The following is a 20,357-nucleotide window of genomic DNA, read 5'->3' as shown; positions in this document are numbered from 1 at the left end:
ACATGCGATTCGTGAACTTCAGCAGCTATGCCTCGACACCAAAGGTACCTACAAACCTAGGTAAGATGTTGATAAAATTTCAGATGCTATTGATTTGCTAATTTATATGAATTGGGATGAAATTCTAGTTATAGTTCAATGTTTTCAGTTTTTTATTATTTTGATAAAAGACTAATTGATTGATGAATTTCTTTTATTCTTAAGTTGGAATGTGTTGATTCACTGTTTATTTCGCCCAAAATAGATTGATTGAATGAAATGTATTTGATGATGATTTGAATTGAATTGGAATATATTTTGTAAACAGAATTTCAAATTGTATTTTCCAGAATTAGGAACTTGATGTTATAGATTCATATTAATGTTTATCACGTACCAATCTATAGAAATAACTTCTCTTGCATGTCAATAAATATGATATTTTTTGGAAAAAACGACTAATAAATATGATATTTATCTTATTAGAAAACTAGACAACGATATCTCTAAACCTTGAATGATTATGTAATTATTTGTTTGGGGAAGAATTTTGGTAATTGGTGATTCATGGTTAAGATGGAGACATTGATCAAATTTGGGATTAAGTTGGTGGATTTCTCATACTAGGTTTCATGCATGACAATGTCCATTCTTTTAATTCTTTAGAAGGACAACTTTTTATTAGAACAAGAAGGAACACAATAAGCGTTCAATTATTACATGCATGATAATTTAAATGAAAATCTTGTTTTAGTTCAGTGTAATTGATTTCTAATTCTTTTATTGATAAATTGCTGCTATTCTTGAGTTTGAATGTGTTGATTAACTAGGTTGATTTGTCCAAAATTGATTGATTACATGGATGCATATAATGTTGATTTGAATGGCATTGGAGCAATATTTTGAAAACAAAATTTAATAATGCATTTTCTAAAGTTAGGAAAATGATAAAATTGATGAATAAAATTCCAAGTAAAGTCTTATCACATACCAATCTATAAAAATAACATCTTTTGCATGTAAATAAACGCAATATTTAACTTATTAACAAATTAAACAACGATATGTCTAAACCTTGAAGATTGAACGAATTATTTTTTTTGAAAAAGACTTGTGTTAATTGGTAATCCATGGTTAAGATAGAGACATCCATCAATTTAGAGGTTAAATTGATCAATGTTCTCATTCATAGTTTTATACTTCTAGTAGATTGGTCTTTTGACGTCAATTTTGAATTGATACGTTATAGGTTTAAGTCTTTCTTCTTAAAGTTTGTTGGACAATCTTATTTATTAATGAAGTTTTAATATTTAAAGAAAAAAAAGACAATTAAGCGTCTAGGTTATGATATATGTCAACTTACATGTTCTTTAAAACTAGTTTATGACTTAACTCCCATGTACATTAACCTAATTAATCTTTCAGAATATAATAAATTGGTTCTAAGTCAAATAAAATGGAAAGCATATAGATGACACTTTAGTCTAAAGTTAACTTGATTTTTAACCTATTTGAAATAAAAAAAAGTTATGAAACCCAAACAAAAATAAGCAAATAATTCTTAAAAAAATTCTCAATTAGTACTTGAAAATAAATATGACACTTTTAGCCTAGAGTTAACTTGATTCTCGGTGTATATATAACCACTTTTACTCTGATTATTTGAGCACTTCACAATCAAGTTTTGATTCACATTATCATTTTCATTTTTTTGTTATATCAAACACTTTTACATTTTTTCAGTACAAATCTCATAAACAAATACAACATGTATATGAGAATGTTTTAGAAGATACTCTTTCATTTAGTTTCTACAATGTTTCCTAAATTTTATACATTGTATTATGTTGTAGAATTTCTATTTAATAAAAAAAATTATTTTTCTTTTCTAGTTTAAGGTATGAAAAAGAATAAACTAATAAACTGTCCAAAATGAGCAGAATCTCATGAGGCATGTAAAAGAATAATGTTATTTGAGAATGTGAGTGAATAATTCAACAAGATGTCTGAGTTGATCAATGGTCTTTGTCAAAGTCAGAACACACTCACTGAAATCACATTTTGAAGCAAACAATCTCTTTAAAAAAAATTAATGAAAATGATAAAATCTTGGTTGCAACCAAGTCATTAGTTTGTCTGCAATCCTTCTAAGGGCATCTCCTATTTTGTTTAAAGCATCAACCAAATTGTTACCCTGTTCATTGATTTTTTCATTGTTTTGCTTCAAAATGTGATTTCAGTGTCTTTATTTGACCAAGACCATTGATACTCTCAGACTCCATATTGAGTTCTTCATTCTCAAATAACCTTATTTTTTTCATGCCTCCTGAAATGTTGTTTCTTTTGAACAATATACTAGTTTATTCTTTTTCATACCTAAATCTGGAAAAACAAAAATAAGATATTTTATTACAGACTTGTTAGAATGTTTCTTCTTTTGTTAACTTTCAATTATTTTAGTTGATATATGCATCTTAATTACCAAAATAACAATTTTGCAACATTATGCAATATACAAAGTTTAATAAACATTGTGGAAACTAAATGAAAGAGTCTCTTCTTAAGCATTCTCATATTCTCTTTTGTTGCATTTCTTATGAGATTTGGACCGAAAAAATATATAAGTGTTTGATAAAGCATGAAAAATGAATATGACAGTGTGAATAAAAACTTGATTGTGAAGTGCTCCAATAATTAAAATTAAAGCTTCTATATATACACATAGAATCAAGTTAACTCTAGGCTAAAAGTCTCATATTTAAACTCAAGTGTTGATTGAGAAAATTGGTAAGAATGACTTGCCTAACTTTATTTTGGTTTCATTAACTTGTTTTCTGTTTCAAATAGGTTAAGATTTCTTGATTTCCATTTGTTTTATTCAGTCAATTGCATAACTGTATATTTTGCTAGTCATTGTTGCATTTTTTAATACCTTTTTCATTTATTAAAGTAATGCTATCCAAAAAATAAACACAACTAGGAAACAAATAGATTTAGATTTCTTTTTTTCATTTCTCTTTTCATTTATCAAAGTGGTTCTCGGATATTTCAAAATTAAAATAGTTAAGGACTCTCTAAATCTTCATCTATTATGTTTAGCCTCTTCATTTATTACCAAAATTAAAATATTCCTGAATGATTTAGCCTCTTCATTTATTACCAATTTTTTGTTTTTATTTTCTTGAAACCTACAATTATCTTATTCCATCTTTTCTAGCATTCAATTGTTTTCATTTTCATGTCATTCTTTTGTAAAAGGATGTAACGAATTCCCATTTTGGTTCAGTCTGATTTGATGCAGAAAATGTATTAAAATTATGTTATTTCTTTTTCTTCAGACTTTCTGTCATGTTTTTTACCCTGTATGAACATAAGGATCTCTGTTATACTCCATTTGGGATGTCGTATGTTTTAGTAATTTTTGCAATCTCTTCATTCTCTTTTTATAACTCTACTCCTTGATTTATTGAATGCACATCATTGGTCATCAATTCAAATAATTAAGGAGTTAAGTTAAAAAAAAAGATTGAAAATACTAAAATGGAATCCAAAACCGGTGTGTCTGTCGATCGAGAAACGCTAATCCAATATAGATGTGAGATGACTTACTGAATTCGGCAATCCAAAACCTTAGTGGAAAAGGTGATGACACATCCAAACTAAATACTAAAACATATAGATACCATCAAAATGTAATGTAATTGACAAATATTTTGATGTAAAGCCTAATCAATCATGAGTTAAAACTTAATAAAAGTAAAGAAGGAAATAAAAAACACGAAACAAGTAAAAACTAACTGTAAACACAACTTTTATAACAATATTTGTCCCTAAAAGGGGTCATGAAATTGTTACAATTTTTCTAGAAAACCCCCCATAAAAATTACAAAACTATTAACACATACATCCTATTTCATATCTAAACTACCCATCATTTAATACTTTAACAACAACAATAAAAAACTAATATTACAACAAAAATCTTATTACAATGTTGTTCAGCAGTAAAACATAAATTGCTTTACATTATCCATAACATTAGGTAAAGGCCGAACAACTGCCTCCCCTTCCCTTGTGTTCACTCGGACACTAGTGGATTCTACATCAGCTCCATCTCCTTCCACATCACCGTCCACGTCACCTTCTACGCCACCTTCCATGTAACCTTCCATATAATAGCGTGCCCTCCACGCAGCAAGATGAGCATAGTAAGCAGGAGGAACTTCACATCAAAGAAATCAAACCATAAGAATAATGATTGATTGATCATATAACATAAATTTAGTTGTTGAGTTAGCTAGAAAGACAAACCTATAGACACCGATCTAGTGCATCTCGCATAGCTGAAAAAGAAACACCAAATTAATTAGTATTACGTAATTACAACAATATAGGTTAGGATTAACTATTAAGACACCACTTACGTGTAACACAAGCTGTTAGTGAGTCCTTGCAATGCATCTGCACTGAAGTCATTCTCATCAAACAACACATGGTAATGTGTTGGCCGGCTTGTTCCCTGTTTCAGTTTGTTACCAAATATCTTAGTGCTTGCTTCATATATATTCAACCAATAAAAAGTATCTAATCAATTTTTTTTAGTAGTTACCTGGATACCCGAATGACTGCATAGATAGAAGTCAAACTCCCTTACATGACAAATCTTTGTATCAACAACCGTACCTACATATGAAGATCCAATCAATCAGATTTAGTATTTATATTAACCAACCCATTACCAATTACAAACCACAACCAATAATATTACCTGGCAAAACATTTCCACTCCGATCGGTTGAATGTCTGTCGCCATGAGTCATTGGGAAGAGGCGAGTGTGATGCCTCTTCTGTACAACCACAAATGTGATCCTCGGTAGGTAATTTTCTTCCAGAGAAGAACATGCCTGCACCAAACATGTATTTTTCAACTCACCATACCAATAAAAACAACAATCACATATATATATATAGCCATATTAAAAGTAAAAATTACCTTCCGAATTGCATCAACCTCATAGAGCAAAACATGGCTGAATTGCCCATCGCTAACACCATCTCTGCATTTAAACAACATATATTATTAGTAACTTAATTTAAGCACAAAAATGCACAATGCAAGAGCAGATACAATTTTTACCTGTAGAATATTATTCTATGTGGTTTATGACCAGTGGACTGCATAAACGAAATCAACATCTCCCTACAAAGTCCCCAAAAATCAAACAAGATATTTTTTACTTCCACAAAAAAACAAAAAAATAAGTGAAAAAAAATATGTATGTAATATTTGTTTTTACCTAATCATCCCACTTTTAACTCTCCCCCTTATAGGATCATCAACCTCTTTATAGAGGTCACTGATGATTATCTCTCTATGCCTTTGAGCAGAGACCAGTCCTTTGTAAGTGGTTACCTCAGGCCAGTCCATCGAAGCAACCACCTGAAAATATAAACCTACATTTTAACAACCCAATAATTGTAGATAGAAACAAAATCAAACTATTATCAACACATCTTACTGCTGCAATTGAACAGCTTGAATCCTCTCCTGGAGCAGGATGAGTGACATCAGCGCCAAAGATGATGGTGGGCATATCCGAGACAAAATCCAATTTTCTCTCGAACGCACTCGCAAGCACGGTGTTGCGTCCTCCAGCCTGACATTTAACAAACATTCAATTAGCATGTGTTGAATGACATTTATCAACTCAATTGAGAACTTGTAGTCTTTCTTTTCTAACAGCATTATAAAAGTTAAAACATGCCTTGACGTTAATCTTCAGAGTGATATTTTCAAGATACGGCAAAGTCCTCTTAAGAACATGCCTAGGCTGGCAGCATTGAGAGACAATGCCCAATTCTGTCTCACAGACCTTTTTAATGATCCCTGTAAGAACAACAATGTTAGTTAGGAGGTTTGCACAATATATACACTTAACTAAAATAATTCTTCAAAATGTTACCATATGAACCAGAAACTTCTGGCAATATGACGAGCAACAACTGAAGATGTCTGCCTTTTGCCTTCATCTTTGTGAACTTCTCATTACATCGCAAGTGGATGCTGGTTAGTGCCCTTCCAATGTGTTTATGATTGGTTGAATGGATGGGAATCAGCGGTTCTGTATTGAATTTCTGCAAGAGAGAGTTCATGCACTTAAGGATAGGTTCTCATAAGATATATAAGATGCACAAGCTCGAGATGAGATGGAAAGAATACATACCAGCCCTTTACTTATGCACGTTTGCACCAAGTCCCAACAGAACTGGCCAACCTGATTTTGGTTCATTTTTGAGAAGTTGACACAGGTCCAGAAATCTATCTTGGCCCCGTTAAACATTCTCTGCCACAATAAGAACATATTAAACATAAAGAAGACAAATGATTACTCTACAATATAAAATGGGAGGTGGTATGCGCGCACACATCCAAGTAAAACAATACCTTGTTCAACATATTCCATTGCCCCACACTTGGAGCCTCTTGTGACCCATCATATTTGAGCTGCAATAACCAGCGCAATAATTTTATTAAAGATTAGAAACGTAAACCAAATAATTACAAGACTAAAGAATTACCATAGGAGGTGGAAGAAGTCTTGCTTCAACCACTGTAGGTTCAGGCTGTATATGCAACCCAAATTCGTTCACGAACTTGTCATTGTTGTAATCGTTTTGCCTGACCATCTGGAGAAGAAAATTATCAATAAAAGGACTAAATAACTAACAAATAAAAAAAACATTGAAAGATTAGGTTCAATAGATACAAAATGCATGGATACAAAAGTACCTGTCTGATGTTTTGTTCCCTATGCACTGGTCTTTGACAGGTAGCCATCAAAAGAGTGGTTACCTGCCTCTCATTCAACTTCTTTGTATACCTCTGCCCCTCCACGATTTTGCACAGCTACAGTGTCATCAAAATAAAGGAAATGAGTTTTTGAAAAATAATAAACAAAGGTAACTAAGGAAAATAAAGACTATAGCATAAAATAAAGATCAGTTCAAGTAGTAAGTACCTCCAATGGCAGATAAATAGGCTTGGAATCACTTCCATACTGCATTGCAGGTAAGGAAGGATACCTAAGTGTGATACGGTACCTTTCTAAGTAGTATTGGACCACATACTTCTTTTGAACACCGTCATCACACGTGAACCTATACAAGAGCAAGATTGAAAAGTGAGAACGGACAGTTGGAAAGAGAAAATAGATTTAAACAAGATATGATCGTATGCAAAAATAACTTACATCAGTTCACCAATTGGTTGTTGAGATAGACGAACTATCTTTTTGCTCATGACATTCTTCAGGTGAGTCGTTTTCACAGTCACACCTTTCAAGACCTTCAGAATCTGAAAAAAGAATATTAACACATTTAAGTGAGTTATGATCATTGTTAAGTTTACACTCAAACATTCATACAAGACCTTCAGAATCTGAAAAAAGAATATTAACACATTTAAGTGAGTTATGATCATTGTTAAGTTTACACTCAAACATTCATACAAATCTAAGATAAAGTTGAAACTTACTTTCTTACAGTCTTGATCAGATAATGGCCTGGACAGATCTCCGATGTGAAGATACTGCTGAATAAATTCTGTCACGAGGATGGGGTCAAAAAAAGCCCTTGCTGATATATCTAAAAAATAAAAATTAGATGCTGAGTTAGTACAAATGTAAAACATGTTTATGGGGTACTAAAGCTACATACCAATATTCAGCGAGAGCCCCATTTGAGTTGGTCGTAGGCTTTGGTAGAACCCTTGCCAATACTCAAGGCCACCATCCAATTTCCCCTTTGCACCAAGTCTTGGTGAAAAGAATGACCTTTCAACAACAGTGTACCTGCAACAAAATTGTATTTCAATTTGGTAAACAAAAGAAAAAACACATTATGATAAAGGAAACGAATTGAAGCATAAAATGATGTTCTTACATAACCGAAGGAGTTGCTAGGAGAACTATCTCAAGAGATTGCAATGTCTCATGAGGAAGATTCCCTTGCTTCCTATGTAAGAATGCTTGAAGTTGATACAGATCAACTTTAGCAGCAAACTTAATTGCCACATTGAAGTGACTCTCCTTCCTGCGTCGAGAAAGATCCATTGTTAATTTCAAGTCAAATCTGAAACATTAAGCAATTTTAAACACTAAAAAGTCACCTTCTATTTCCATCCTTTTTAAGTAGTTTCACCGGGAAGTCCTTGGACTGAAAGGGAAGTGGCCCCAAGCTGTAAATGTTTTTGCTTCCATCATATGCAGGCAACCGATTCCCCAGATACGACTCCATGTTAGAGTCGATCAAAGTATTCATGACGTCCCTGCATACTTTCTTCAATGTCACCTCTGGAGTGATTGTGACCTGTACATTTTAATTGTAAAGATTACATAAACAAAAGAAACACATGAAAAACAAAATGACAAGAGTCGATCAAATAATATACACTCACATCGTAATGAAATACATCACGTCCAGTTGATTGAACTGGAAAATGGTTGGTTCGGACTGAGATCTTCTTACCGGCTCTACCCAAACCTGGTCTATCCGGTAGTCTGGTTGTCGCGGTCAAAGGTGTAAGAGACCGAGTCTCAAAAGTGGGGGACAACTTTTGCAGAGTCTCAACAGCTCTAGAAAGTGAAGCTAAGTTAAGCTTCATTTCCACATCTGCAGCTAAGGAATCTGCAGATGAAGAAGAGGCAGAGGACAGTACAGGTACGTAGGAGCGGTATGGACCTCTTTCTCCTCCGACGCGTCCAAGTCCATGTCTGGATTGCGGTAAAAGTTGATCGGTGCGGTCTGATTGACCTCTTCCTCCTCCAAAGCGTCCACGTCCACGTCCGGCTTGCGGTAAAGGCTGATCAGTACGGTCAAATTGACCTCTTAGACCTCCGCGTCCTCCAATTCTTCCAGACATTTTTGCAAAAAAAAAGTGAATAGGTATTCGATTGAACTGTGAATGAGAGAAAGAAAACTAGAGGATGAGTTGTGTTTGAAAATACAGGTACTGAAATGAAGAAGAATGGAGGGAAATATATATACAAATAATTAAAAAAAAAATTAATATGTTTTTGTCCATATTTAGAAAATAATCTATAGGTCTATATTTTAAAAAATAATCTTTAGATTTTTTTCTAAAAAAGTAATAAAAAGTTAAAAGAGATTTATAAAATGTAAATTAAAATAATCTAAAATGTAAATAAAAAAGTTAGATTTCTTTATAGAAAAGTAAGATTTTCTTGTAATACTTAAAAAGTTAAAAGAGATTTATTTGAATTTATTATAAAATTTATAATTAAAATCTGTTTAAGTAAAATATAAATAAAAAAATAAAATAAAATAAACTTTTTTTTATCAAATTTATAGATTATATTATATTACAATAATTCTTTTTATTTTTTTTTACCGTGAAAATTATTAAAATCATAGAAAAAAATCATATTAATATAAAGGTCATAAAAACAGTTAATTTTTTAAATTTTTATTTATTAAAAGAATATAATTGAAATTATTAAATATATTTTAGTGAAAATTAGATGAAAAGATAAGAAAAAAATATTTTTTTATTAATTAAATTTGTAAATCATATTACATAAACTTTTTTAAATTATAAAATTTTGTTAATTTAGATAATTTACCATTTTAAGAATAATATTGTCATAATATTATCACAATCATTTTTAAAATTTATTAAAGTAAAAAATAAAATAAAATCTGTTTATATTTAATTAAAATAATTTTTAAAATGTTTGAAAAATAAATAAGTAAAAAGTGGATGAAAATATTTTTTTATTAACTAAATTTTAAATCATATTACATCAATTTTTTTTAAATTATAAAATTTTGTTAACTTAGATAATTTATCATTTTAAGAATAATATTGTCATAATATTATCACAATAATTTTTAAAATTTATTAAAGTAAAAATAAAATAGATTCTGTTTATATTTAATAAAAATAATTTTTTAAATGTTTGAAAAATAAATAAGTAAAAGGTGAATAAAAACAATATTTTTATTAATTAATGTTGGACAATGGACACATGCTTTATTCAATATGTTGTTGCGTCTACTTAAAGAAGACTTATTACCAATGGACGCTCAATTGTCAAATTCATACTACGAATGTAAGAAGTTCATAATAGATATTGGGCTTAACTATGAGAAGATAGATGCATGCAAAAGCAATTGCATGCTATTTTGGAAGAACGACAAAAATTTGGAGTCTTGCAGAGTTTGTGGCCTTTCTAGATGGAAAGTCGATCAAACAATCGGTGTAGTTTGGAAGAAGCAAAATAGAAAATTTATGCCCACTAAGGTGTTAAGATATTTTCCTCTAATATCAAGACAATAAAGGATGTACATGTTCTCTAAGACCGCTCCAATGATGAGATGACACAAGGAAGTTAAAGGTGAAGGTGATATGTTGAGACATCTAGCAGATTCATACACTTGGAAAACGTTTGATGAGAAGTATAAGAATTTCGCGTCGGACCCCCTGTAGCGTGAGACTTAGTTCATTAAGCGATAGGTTCTAACCCTTTGCAAACGAAAAAAAGTCATACAATATTTGACCGGTTATTCTAATTCCTTATAACGTGTCACCCACTCTTTGCATGGATTCAAGCAATTTCATTCTATCTATGTTATCAACCTTATCTTGTTAATAAATAAGGTTTTTACTCTAAACAAAAGTTCTTAATTTTAATTTTTTGATTGTATAATTAACAAATTACTTTTATTGTTTAAATAATTTTTAATAAATTTAACATTAATCTACTTATTTATGTTGCAATCAAATCAAAATAGATGGCACAAAAGTAGAAACATATTTTTAAGACAAAAAACACATACTTTTGTTGGATCATCGGTTGCAATTTGTATTTATTTTGATGGATTCTCACCGTTTGTATCCTCTTAGTCTTCCTAATGATCATATGTTGCCTCCAAACTTCATTCAATGTAATTGAGGTGCCACAAAATGACTTTCCATTCAATGGCATCATAAACTTTCTTATCAAAAAATTCGGCAATTTCACTCTTTCTATTGGTTGTTGTCATATTCCAGAATGATTTAGCCTCTTCATTTGTTACCAATTTTTTGTTTTATTTTCTTGAAACCTACAATTATCTTATTCCATCTTTTCTAGCATTGAACTGCTTTCATTTTCATGTTATTCTTTTGTAGAAGGATGAAAATACTTCCCATTTTGGTTCAGTCTGATTTGATGTAGAAAATATATTAAAACTATGTTATTTCTTTTTCTTCAGACTTTCTGTCATGTTTTTTACCCGGGTATGAACATAAGGATCTATGTTATACTCCATTTGAGATGTCATATGTTTTAGTAATTTTCGCAATATCTTCATTCTCTTTTTATAACTTTACTCCTTGATTTGTTGAATGCACATTATTGGTCATCGATTCAACTAATTAAGGAGTTAAGTTACAAGAAAAGATTGAAAATATTAAAATGCTAAAATATTCCCAATGGAGTGAGTTACCTCACAAAAGAGCTTCAATGAATGAATCCCCTAGATGAAGAGGAGAAACTCCAACGACGAAACTTGCAACAATGGAGGAAAATAAAGAAGCGTTAACCGATTGCAGACGTCCACTCCGCCAGAGAAGTGAATGTTCTCGCCGGAGACGATGATTTTTGTCAAAGTGTAGAGGATCTCCCTATTGTGATTCTCTCTCTCTCTTCAATCCCAGATCTGTTTTTTTTTTTCCAAAATGAACCGCTTTTCCCTCTGTTCTAACAAAACCCCTTTGTTCTAACAAAATCAGTTAACTGATCTGTTTCTTTTTTATCAAAATGAACTAACCCCTCTTTGAAATAACCGTCCCGCCTTTTAGTTTGAAGGGAAAAATTGAAAAAAAAATCTCCTTCACCCTGGTTCACTCGCCTATTGACTCATTTTCCTGTTTTTTTCCATTTCGAATATCTTCTACACATTAGTGAAAACATCTATACTATACTCAAAATTCATAATTTTTCAAAACGAATGATATGAACGGGTTACGAGTTCTAGAAATTGAGTCGTTGTAAAAAATAGCGTTTTGACCCATTTACGAGCTCCGAAGTGACCCTTCGGTACATTTTCTCCAACAATAATATTATACTCAAAATTCACGATTTTTCATTTCGGTCATTTTGAAGGTACCAGAGCACTCGTGACTTGAGTATTTTTAAAATCAGCATTTAGACCATTGTTTTCAGATTTTTCTAAGTCATTTTTTAAAAGATATTTTTATGTTTTTGTTCTACCGGCCCAATAAACGAGCATGGACATTATATTACATCGGGTTATTTATTAGATACATAGGTGTAAAAATGGGGTATCTACAACTATGGAATCATATTTAGGGTTTATAAGAGGTCTTTCATCTAATAAGAAAAATCATATCAAACAATAACAAACTTTAAATTATGATGAGAAATTAATTTATAATAAAACCATACTAGCTGGTGGTCTTGGTGTAGAGGTATACGCAGATTCGGATTGCCTAAGTAGAAGTTTATTCAGTGCAAAATGAATATTCATATTTTCTCGAGGGGGATAACACCATGAATTCCAATTATAATTATTATTATTCTCTAATGATATTTGTCCACCATAATAATTGGTATTATAAGGAGGAACTCAATTATAAGGCGGCGGTGGCGGTGGTGACGGTGATGGTCGTCAAAGAGTTTGTGAAGACCGAGAAAACTAGTTCTTGTTATCTGCCATATGAATCCTCCAGTTTTGGTTATTTACAATAGGCCTTCGGTTCTGATTATTTGCAAAACACCTTGTGGGATTCTGATTATTATTCGTCTAAGAACCTAAAAAAAGATTAATATATGAACTTACAAAATCAACTTAACAATAATAATGCAAAATAATTGGAAAAATTTTTTTTAACCAGATAGGGAATAGGAACAGACTAGACTATACTTTATCCTATCTAATAAGGTGAGAATAAACAAAATAGAAAAACGGATAAACAAAAAATATCGACTAAACCGAGTTTTAGTTGGTTGCCATTTATTGGATAGTTCACTACAACAAAAAAGACTTTCGGCGACGCTTAAAAGGACTTCTGCCAACCCTTAAAAACGTCGCCAAATATATCACCGACACTTATTCTTGCGTCGCCAGAAGCAGGGTGGGCACAAGTTATAACGACGCTTAAATAAGTGTCGGTAACATTTATTTAAGCGTCGCTAAAAGTCTATTTAATTTTGAACAATTCTTTATATTATAATATTGATTTTTTTTGGACAATTTTTTAAATAATTATTTATTTTTAAATTAATGAATTATTAAGAAAAATCATTTCATAAGTATTGACATTTTTAATTAAAACAAAATTAACATAAGTTTACTTAACAAAATTCTCTCATACAATCATATCATAGTCAAAAGATCTCAAACAAACAAAATAGTTTTGAACAATAAAACTGAAATAAAAAAATGAAAATCGATAATTTTCATCTACTTGATCTTCTTTTTGGGCTTCCGTTGTAATTATGTAAAAGAATATTCTTTTTAAGATAAGAAATAAAAAAAAAATGTATATTGATGTGAGTTATATGAGGAGTGATAGAGTGAGGGAATTTTGGGAGGGAATTTGGTGAGGGAATGATGTGGCATCACCTTCATTGGTTTGAAAATGTAAAAGTGGGAGGAAAGAGAGAAAAGAGAGAAATATTTAATTTTTTCAGCGAATAAGATTATGCCACGTCATTCCCTCACCAACTTCCCTCACCAAATTCCCTCACCTAATCATTTCTCGAGTTATATATATACAAAATTTGACCAAAAAAAACCTGATTTCAGTGAACACATTTCTTCTTCCTGTAGTTGACAACTCGAGAATAAATAATTCGGTCAGCCATCAATAAACATAAATGATAAAATTTTATTTTACAGTACTATAACTCAAACAAAAATGTATAGAACTGTCATATAAAAATATTAACCATATAAGAAGAAACTCGAAGAATCACAAGATCCGCACATATAATATTATACTTAGAGTTCTAACAATGTATTACTAATGATGAATATTGCAATACCCACACATTTGTTTCTCTTAAGAATGATTATGACATGTGTAGTCATGCGAAACATCAAAATAAAAAGACCCTCAGCCCCATACCCATTGTAAGTGGGTTTATAAAATAAATGAATGTGAACAAACGCAAAAAAAAATCTATGTATGGTCAAAGAATGTAATCCATTAGAATAAATTGGAAGGAAAGAAAGGTTTTGACTCATTTGTACTCCTAATCTTAATACCAACAAAGAATTGAATGTACCTCCCCTAATCCAAAACTTTCTGATAGATAACTCATTCCACATGTATCACTTTTCTTCCTTTTAATTAATCTTACATCTTTAGTTTCTACGCAAAGAACATTCAGCATAAAAAATCACATGTTGATGAATTGAGTTGAACTGAATAAGTGTGTATGTAGAGTATTAACCATAAATGACTTGGTCTGTTCCATGTTTCTCTTTTTAAAAAAAAAGAATTTTGAATTTTCAAGATAAATAGAGCAAAAGTTATCACCTACCCGCTTACCCTTCTGTGCAAAAAGCCTCCCAGGACAGAAACAATAAGATATTCGAAATTCTACTTCAAACACGAAGCTCCAAATAGTACTCCATAGACAATGAACCATTCAGGCCAATCGTGCAACTATGGATTTCATAAAACAAATACAATTAGAAGAAATCATTATCGATCAAACGTTGATAATGAAACGATTAGAAGAAGACAATCGATTTCTTTAACTACCTACTACCAAAGGCTGAAAACACAATCCAGTTTCATGCAAGTTTCTTACAATCAATTTGGTTTACTGTTACTGAAAGCGCTGAGAGTTTAGTCACAAAACTCTGCAAGAGCAATCCAATCAGATAATAGACCAAAAAAGTTAGAAAAATCTAATGAATCTTTTTTAATAAGAAAGAAAATAAGTGGTAGAAAAGTACCTTAAGTAGATTCATTTTCGCGTGGAAAATGTCTCGACAGCTCCCTTGTAAACAACAAATATTCCAACTTATTTATTTGTGAATTAATACAATCACTATTAGAAGTCAAACTTAACTAGCAATGCAGCAGTACATAGATTACCTGATGCTCAAAGAAAGGATAGGCCCGATGAAATAAAAAAAAATAAAGATTTAGATAAGAACATGAATATCTTCTGTTTAAAAATAATGTTAAACCATTAAATTAAAATTATATAAAATACAAACAAGAAATTGACATAAAGATCAACTCTCATTTAGAATTCTACATTTAATGTAAGAGTTTGTGTTCATATGTTTCAATGAATCAAAGTGAGTTAACTTCACAAAAAAAATGGATGGGTGCACCTGCTTGGATTAGACTTAAAAGATAGTTGATATTTTTAAATCCTCAGCTCCAATCAAAATAATGCTTGATTAGTGTAATGGAGAAGAAAACTAAGTCAACCTCTTGATTCCTTAGTTTTCTATTTGCTTATCTCTTCTCAGCTTCATAATATTGACAAATAGAGAAGGAGATGTCTGTAAAGTCCAAAATACAACTTACCTATTAAGAATTCAAACCAATAGATACTCAAAATAACATCCTTAAATTGTTTCACCTTCCCTTCTTCAAGTTTAAATTAAAAAATAACGGTATTGTCTATGTTTTCTGTCCAAACAAGGAAAATAATAGTACCTTTAGCATCTAAGAGATATATAAAACCGCAAAATTCATAAAATTAAATGTATATACTTTGGAACTTTATCTCAATCAAACTATCAATAAGCTCATTTCTACCAAGAACCTTACCAAGACCACCATAATAGCTCATTGAATCAGTTTTTTGAGTTGAAAAAGTAACACATTAAATTAAAAGGAAAATGGAAGAATACCATAATTGCTTTGAAACAACAATATGAGGAAGATGAGTACTTATCCTTTGGCAAACCATACATTCTGGATAAACCTGAAACATTATCCTTCAAAGTTGTACAAAAATGAGATACTAAGTTGTACAAAAATGAGATACTAAATAACCAAGATCGGTTGAGAGAAATCAATTTTGCTAATTGACGGCTCACCGTTGATACTGTTTTAGGTCTGATAGACAGCCATACAAGAATGTTAGTCACAACCAAACCTAGTGTCAGTAAATCACTATCGCTAATCTAATCTAATTCAGGTTTGATTGTAAAAACCATAATCTAATCTAAATCAGGTTTGATTGTAAAAACCATAATCTAATCTAAATCAGGTTTGATTGTAAAAACCAGCAAGAACAGACGCTTCTTGCTCTAAAAATGACGAAAGACTTGTCTCCAATCGTCGGCTGGGTTTACCAGAAAGAGAGAAAGAAGGGTACCGATGAATTGAGTGAAGATTCAGGTGAAAAAGCTCAGGCTACGAAAAACATTGTACGTCATTGCTGGAGGAAGATGCTTCACTATAGTGTAAAAACAAAATACACACTGAAGAAACTGTATTTGTATTGAGAATCAACAATGAGCCAGCAAAAAAGTTTAGTTCTTGATATCGATAGTATATATTTTATCCTCCACATGGTAAAGAAATCCAAAATATACTCGCCAAGTTTTAACTGCAAGTTCTGTCCTACTTCAGAAGCTTGAGTATTCAACATCTTTTTCACCTGAATAAAAACCCAATCTCTGTCGTGCTTCCTGTAAAGAGAACAAACAGTAAGAGAAATTAGATGTGCACTACAAAACCCTAACTTATCATCCCAATTATTAACACATTTTACTAAATCATCCTAGCTTATATAGAAGTATCTAATCCAAAAAGGAGTCCAATCAATCATTTATTTTGGCTAACTTAACAATTATTCATCATACATCCTATTCGCCTTGCAAATTTGGTAGGTAGATTGGAATTTGGTAGGTAGATTAAGCAAACCTGCAAGAATTCAACATTTACTCATTCTGAACCCATCCTCAACTTCTTTGTCTTCTTTGTCTGCTTCTCATCCTTCTTTACTCTTCTTTAATCTCTCTGTGGTACGGTGACTACTTTCACCACCTCCTCCACCTCTACACTTTTTTGACAACTTGGCCTCTAGAAAAATTGGCACAATACTAATCAAGTAATGGAGCGACATAAACCAACCGCTTTTAGTTTGATTCGAAGTGTATTTTATTCCATACCTACAACAGCGAGGAGATATTTACCATCGCTTCCGCAGCGGTGGGACCTTGCAATGAGGCACGAGTCTCCAATTCCTGAATTCAGGGCTTTAAGGACGAAATTTCTCGAATAAGAGATTCGCGCTCGGAGTTCCATCGAGATTCTTCGCGAAGCCATCTCTGCTCTTCACAGAGCCGCATCGATTCTTCTGTATCGAAGTTCGAAGTCGAACTGCTTGATTTGTTTCGAATCCAGAATGGATTTTTCAACTCATTCTGGTTGGCTACAATATTAGATTAATTCAGCCATAAAAAATATTAAAATATATAATAATCAAGGTTTTAAAATACGCGGTCCAACCGGCGGTTCGACCGGTCCGACCGCGAAACGGTTAGATGGACGGTCCGGATTTTGAGTTCTTTCCGGTTACCTTTCGAACCGGCTAAAATCCGGTCCGACCGGACAGTTTGACCGGAAATCTGAACCGGAAATTTTCAGTTGGAAAGGTTTTCTTAACAAAGACTGGATCTGTTCTATCATCTGTGTGTTAGCTTCGTCTCCTTCCCCTTTGTCCGTTTCCGGCGACGCCGTTCTCTTTCTCTCTCTTTCTGTGGAACCAAATCATTGCTTAAAGCAAGGTAAAGTTATAGTTCCGGCGACACCGTTCTCTTTCTCTCTCTATTTGTCGGAATCAAATCAATAGCATGAAGCAAGATAAAACTATAGGGTGCTAATTTGATCTGGATATTCAGAATTTTATCGTATTTTGATCGATTTCGAGATAGATCTAAGAAACCTCTAATTCCTTATCCTGATTTATTAAGCTTCTTAGTTGGGATAGGTTACCAAATTTACTTACAGTCATCAGCTCTTCTGCTATATATAATTTAATTGTTGTTAATAATACCAAGATTGATGATCCTTAGATGAATTAGTTGTGAGGGTTTGCTTTGGTTTTACTACTTATAGTAACAGTAAGCAAGTTCACTTATGTGTTTTCGGTCACAGATTTTATATTGAATTAGTATACAACATATAGTCAGCTGCAATAGGTTGAACCAAATGACTGAATGCAGAAGAATGAATCAAACTCTAACTATAATTTTACCCAATTCTGCTGTTTGGATGCTACTTTTTCTTTTGTATTAGATTAGGTATATTTTGTGTATATTGCCTACAAAAGCATGTATTTTTTTTATAGTGAACTTCAAATTTTGAGAATGAATAAAGAAAATTATCGATTAGATGGAATCACAACGAAATATAGATGTTAATAGACTACAAGATGCTTCAAACCTACTTATATTTTTGTATACCATTAACATCACTCATTCTTTGTTTATGTTAAAAAAAATATCTGTCTTATATTTTGTTTATGTTCAAATGATTCCGCACATTATAATAGATTATTCAGAATTTAAGAGTAAAAAATTGAGTTGTCATTAGGTTAGTTTTCTTCTAAAACAGATGACATGTCTTTTAAAAAATGTGTAGTATTTGAGTGATTTTGATCATTTTTTCACTTGGAATAAATAAGGCTTTGATTGACAATTTCAATTTCAATTGAATGTATAGAAAATTAAAATTTGAAATGTTCCTCCACTTATTAGGGATAATTTCTCAAATGGTAATATACTAATATATTTTATTATATATAGACTTTATTTTTTTAAATTAAAATCCGATCCAACCAGTGGTTCAATCGGTTGAACCGGTCGGACCAAAGTTTGTTCAAAAAAGGGTCAATGACCGGAACGGTTTTCAAAACCATGGTAATAATATAAAAAACCGTGAAAAAAATATTACGGTAAAAATTTGATAACATTTTTAATTTTATTTTTAACCATTTTAAGTTTATGAGCAGGTCAACCCACAATCCGACTCAAGTATCAATTTACTCTCACATTGCAGAACGATCTCTAAAACAATTGATATAGTTTGATTCCTCAACTCATTTAGTTTCACCTCTAAAGTCCACTTCTTCCCCATACTACGAGTGAAAAGAAAAAAAAAATGTAAAGACTATCATTAAAGTAGCCCAGACGAGACTTACTATATCCATTTGAATTATATCCCCTATCTTTATGGGAAATTTGATCAAATGACCCTCAAAAGAGGGTCATTCTCATATTTAACCTAAAAAATATCAAATTTTAGTTTTAACTTTTTTTATAAAAAATTTCACTTTTTACCCTTACTAAACTTTTTTTTTTCTTTTTCTTCTTCCTTTTCCTTTTTCTTTTCCTTTTCCTTTTCCTTTTTCTTTTCCCCCATTTCTCCTTCCTGTTTTCTCCCCATCTCTTCCCAACGACATTGCTCCAGCCACAGCCGCCGTCCCCCTATCTTCCCCGACGACCTTGCTCTAGCCCCAGCCGTCGTTGCTCCCTAGAATCACAAACAGGCCAACTCCTGACGATCGCCAAGCCCCGGAGACGTTGAGCCCGACGTTCGCCCAACATTACTGAGGTTAGTAATGCATAGTTAGTTCTACTCCCAATGATTTTTCCATTTTTTGCATGTTGAGTATGAAGTTTTATGATTTTAGGGTTTTAGTTTAGGATTTACGCTTTAGTTAGGGTTTAGGGTTGAAATGCTTAGTTAGTTATATTGTTTTTGTTTGAAATGTTTGATCCGAGAAATGTAGTTTCATCTGAATGGTTTGTGAATGGGGCGTGGATCGTGGGGGTGGGGCGTGGGGTAGTGCGTGGGTGGGGCGTGGGGTGTGGGATTGGGCGTGGGGCGTGGGCTTGGGCATGGGTGGGGCATGGGCTTAGGCGTGGGCTTGGGCATGGGCGTGGGCGTGGGATATGGCGTGGGCTTGGGCGTGGGCATGGGCTTGGGGTGGGGCGTGGGCTTGAGCTTGGGCGTGGGCGTGGGCGTGGGATTGGGCTTGGGCTTGGGCTTGGGCTTGGGCTTGGGCTTGGGCTTGGGCCTAGGCCTGGGCCTGGGCTTGGGCTTGGGCTTGGGCTTGGGCTTGGGCTTGGGCTTGGGCTTGGGCTTGGGCTTGGGCTTGGGGTTGGGCGTGGGCTTGGGCTTGGGCTTGGGCTTGGGGTTGGGCGTGGGCTTGGGCTTGGGCGTGGGCGTGGGCGTGGGTGGGGCGTGGAGCGTGGGCTTGGGCGTGGCGTGGAGCGTGGGCTTGGACGTGGGTGGGGCGTTGATTTAATTTCAATTCAATTATATACCATGCAATATGTAAAATGAATTTAATAATTTTATTAAT

The 20,357-nt window shown here is 32.7% G+C and overlaps 1 protein-coding gene across 1 annotated transcript; it reads right to left on the bottom strand.

Moving 5' to 3' along the window:
• Positions 1 to 3,977: 3,977 nt before the first annotated feature.
• On the bottom strand, positions 3,978 to 8,346 carry LOC124917814 (protein argonaute MEL1-like). Its single transcript, XM_047458118.1, has 22 exons — positions 8,147 to 8,346; positions 7,921 to 8,070; positions 7,696 to 7,829; positions 7,514 to 7,623; positions 7,409 to 7,417; positions 7,230 to 7,333; positions 6,999 to 7,137; positions 6,770 to 6,886; positions 6,559 to 6,666; positions 6,425 to 6,484; positions 6,204 to 6,323; positions 5,943 to 6,114; positions 5,745 to 5,866; positions 5,499 to 5,636; positions 5,277 to 5,419; positions 5,117 to 5,179; positions 4,973 to 5,036; positions 4,748 to 4,883; positions 4,589 to 4,662; positions 4,404 to 4,498; positions 4,291 to 4,322; positions 3,978 to 4,201 (listed from the first exon to the last, which is right to left on the bottom strand). The coding sequence occupies exons 1-22, from the start codon at positions 8,296 to 8,298 to the stop codon at positions 3,978 to 3,980; spliced, it is 2,466 nt and encodes an 821-aa protein (XP_047314074.1). The 5' UTR covers positions 8,299 to 8,346.
• Positions 8,347 to 20,357: the final 12,011 nt, after the last annotated feature.

Source organism: Impatiens glandulifera, unplaced genomic scaffold (assembly GCF_907164915.1).
Source record: "Impatiens glandulifera unplaced genomic scaffold, dImpGla2.1, whole genome shotgun sequence".
Classification (NCBI taxonomy): domain Eukaryota; kingdom Viridiplantae; phylum Streptophyta; class Magnoliopsida; order Ericales; family Balsaminaceae; genus Impatiens; species Impatiens glandulifera.
This window is presented reverse-complemented; position numbering and strand designations above follow the sequence as displayed.

Excerpts from the sequence above, each read along its gene's own strand:
- LOC124917814 (XM_047458118.1), bottom strand. The coding sequence starts at position 8,298 with ATGAATACTTTGATCGACTCTAACATGGAGTCGTATCTGGGGAATCGG. Across the intron at positions 8,071-8,146 it reads AAAAAGGATGGAAATAGAAG|GAAGGAGAGTCACTTCAATG; the intron begins GTGACTTTTTAG and ends TTCTCGACGCAG. Across the intron at positions 5,867-5,942 it reads AGAAGTTTCTGGTTCATATG|GGATCATTAAAAAGGTCTGT; the intron begins GTAACATTTTGA and ends TTGTTCTTACAG.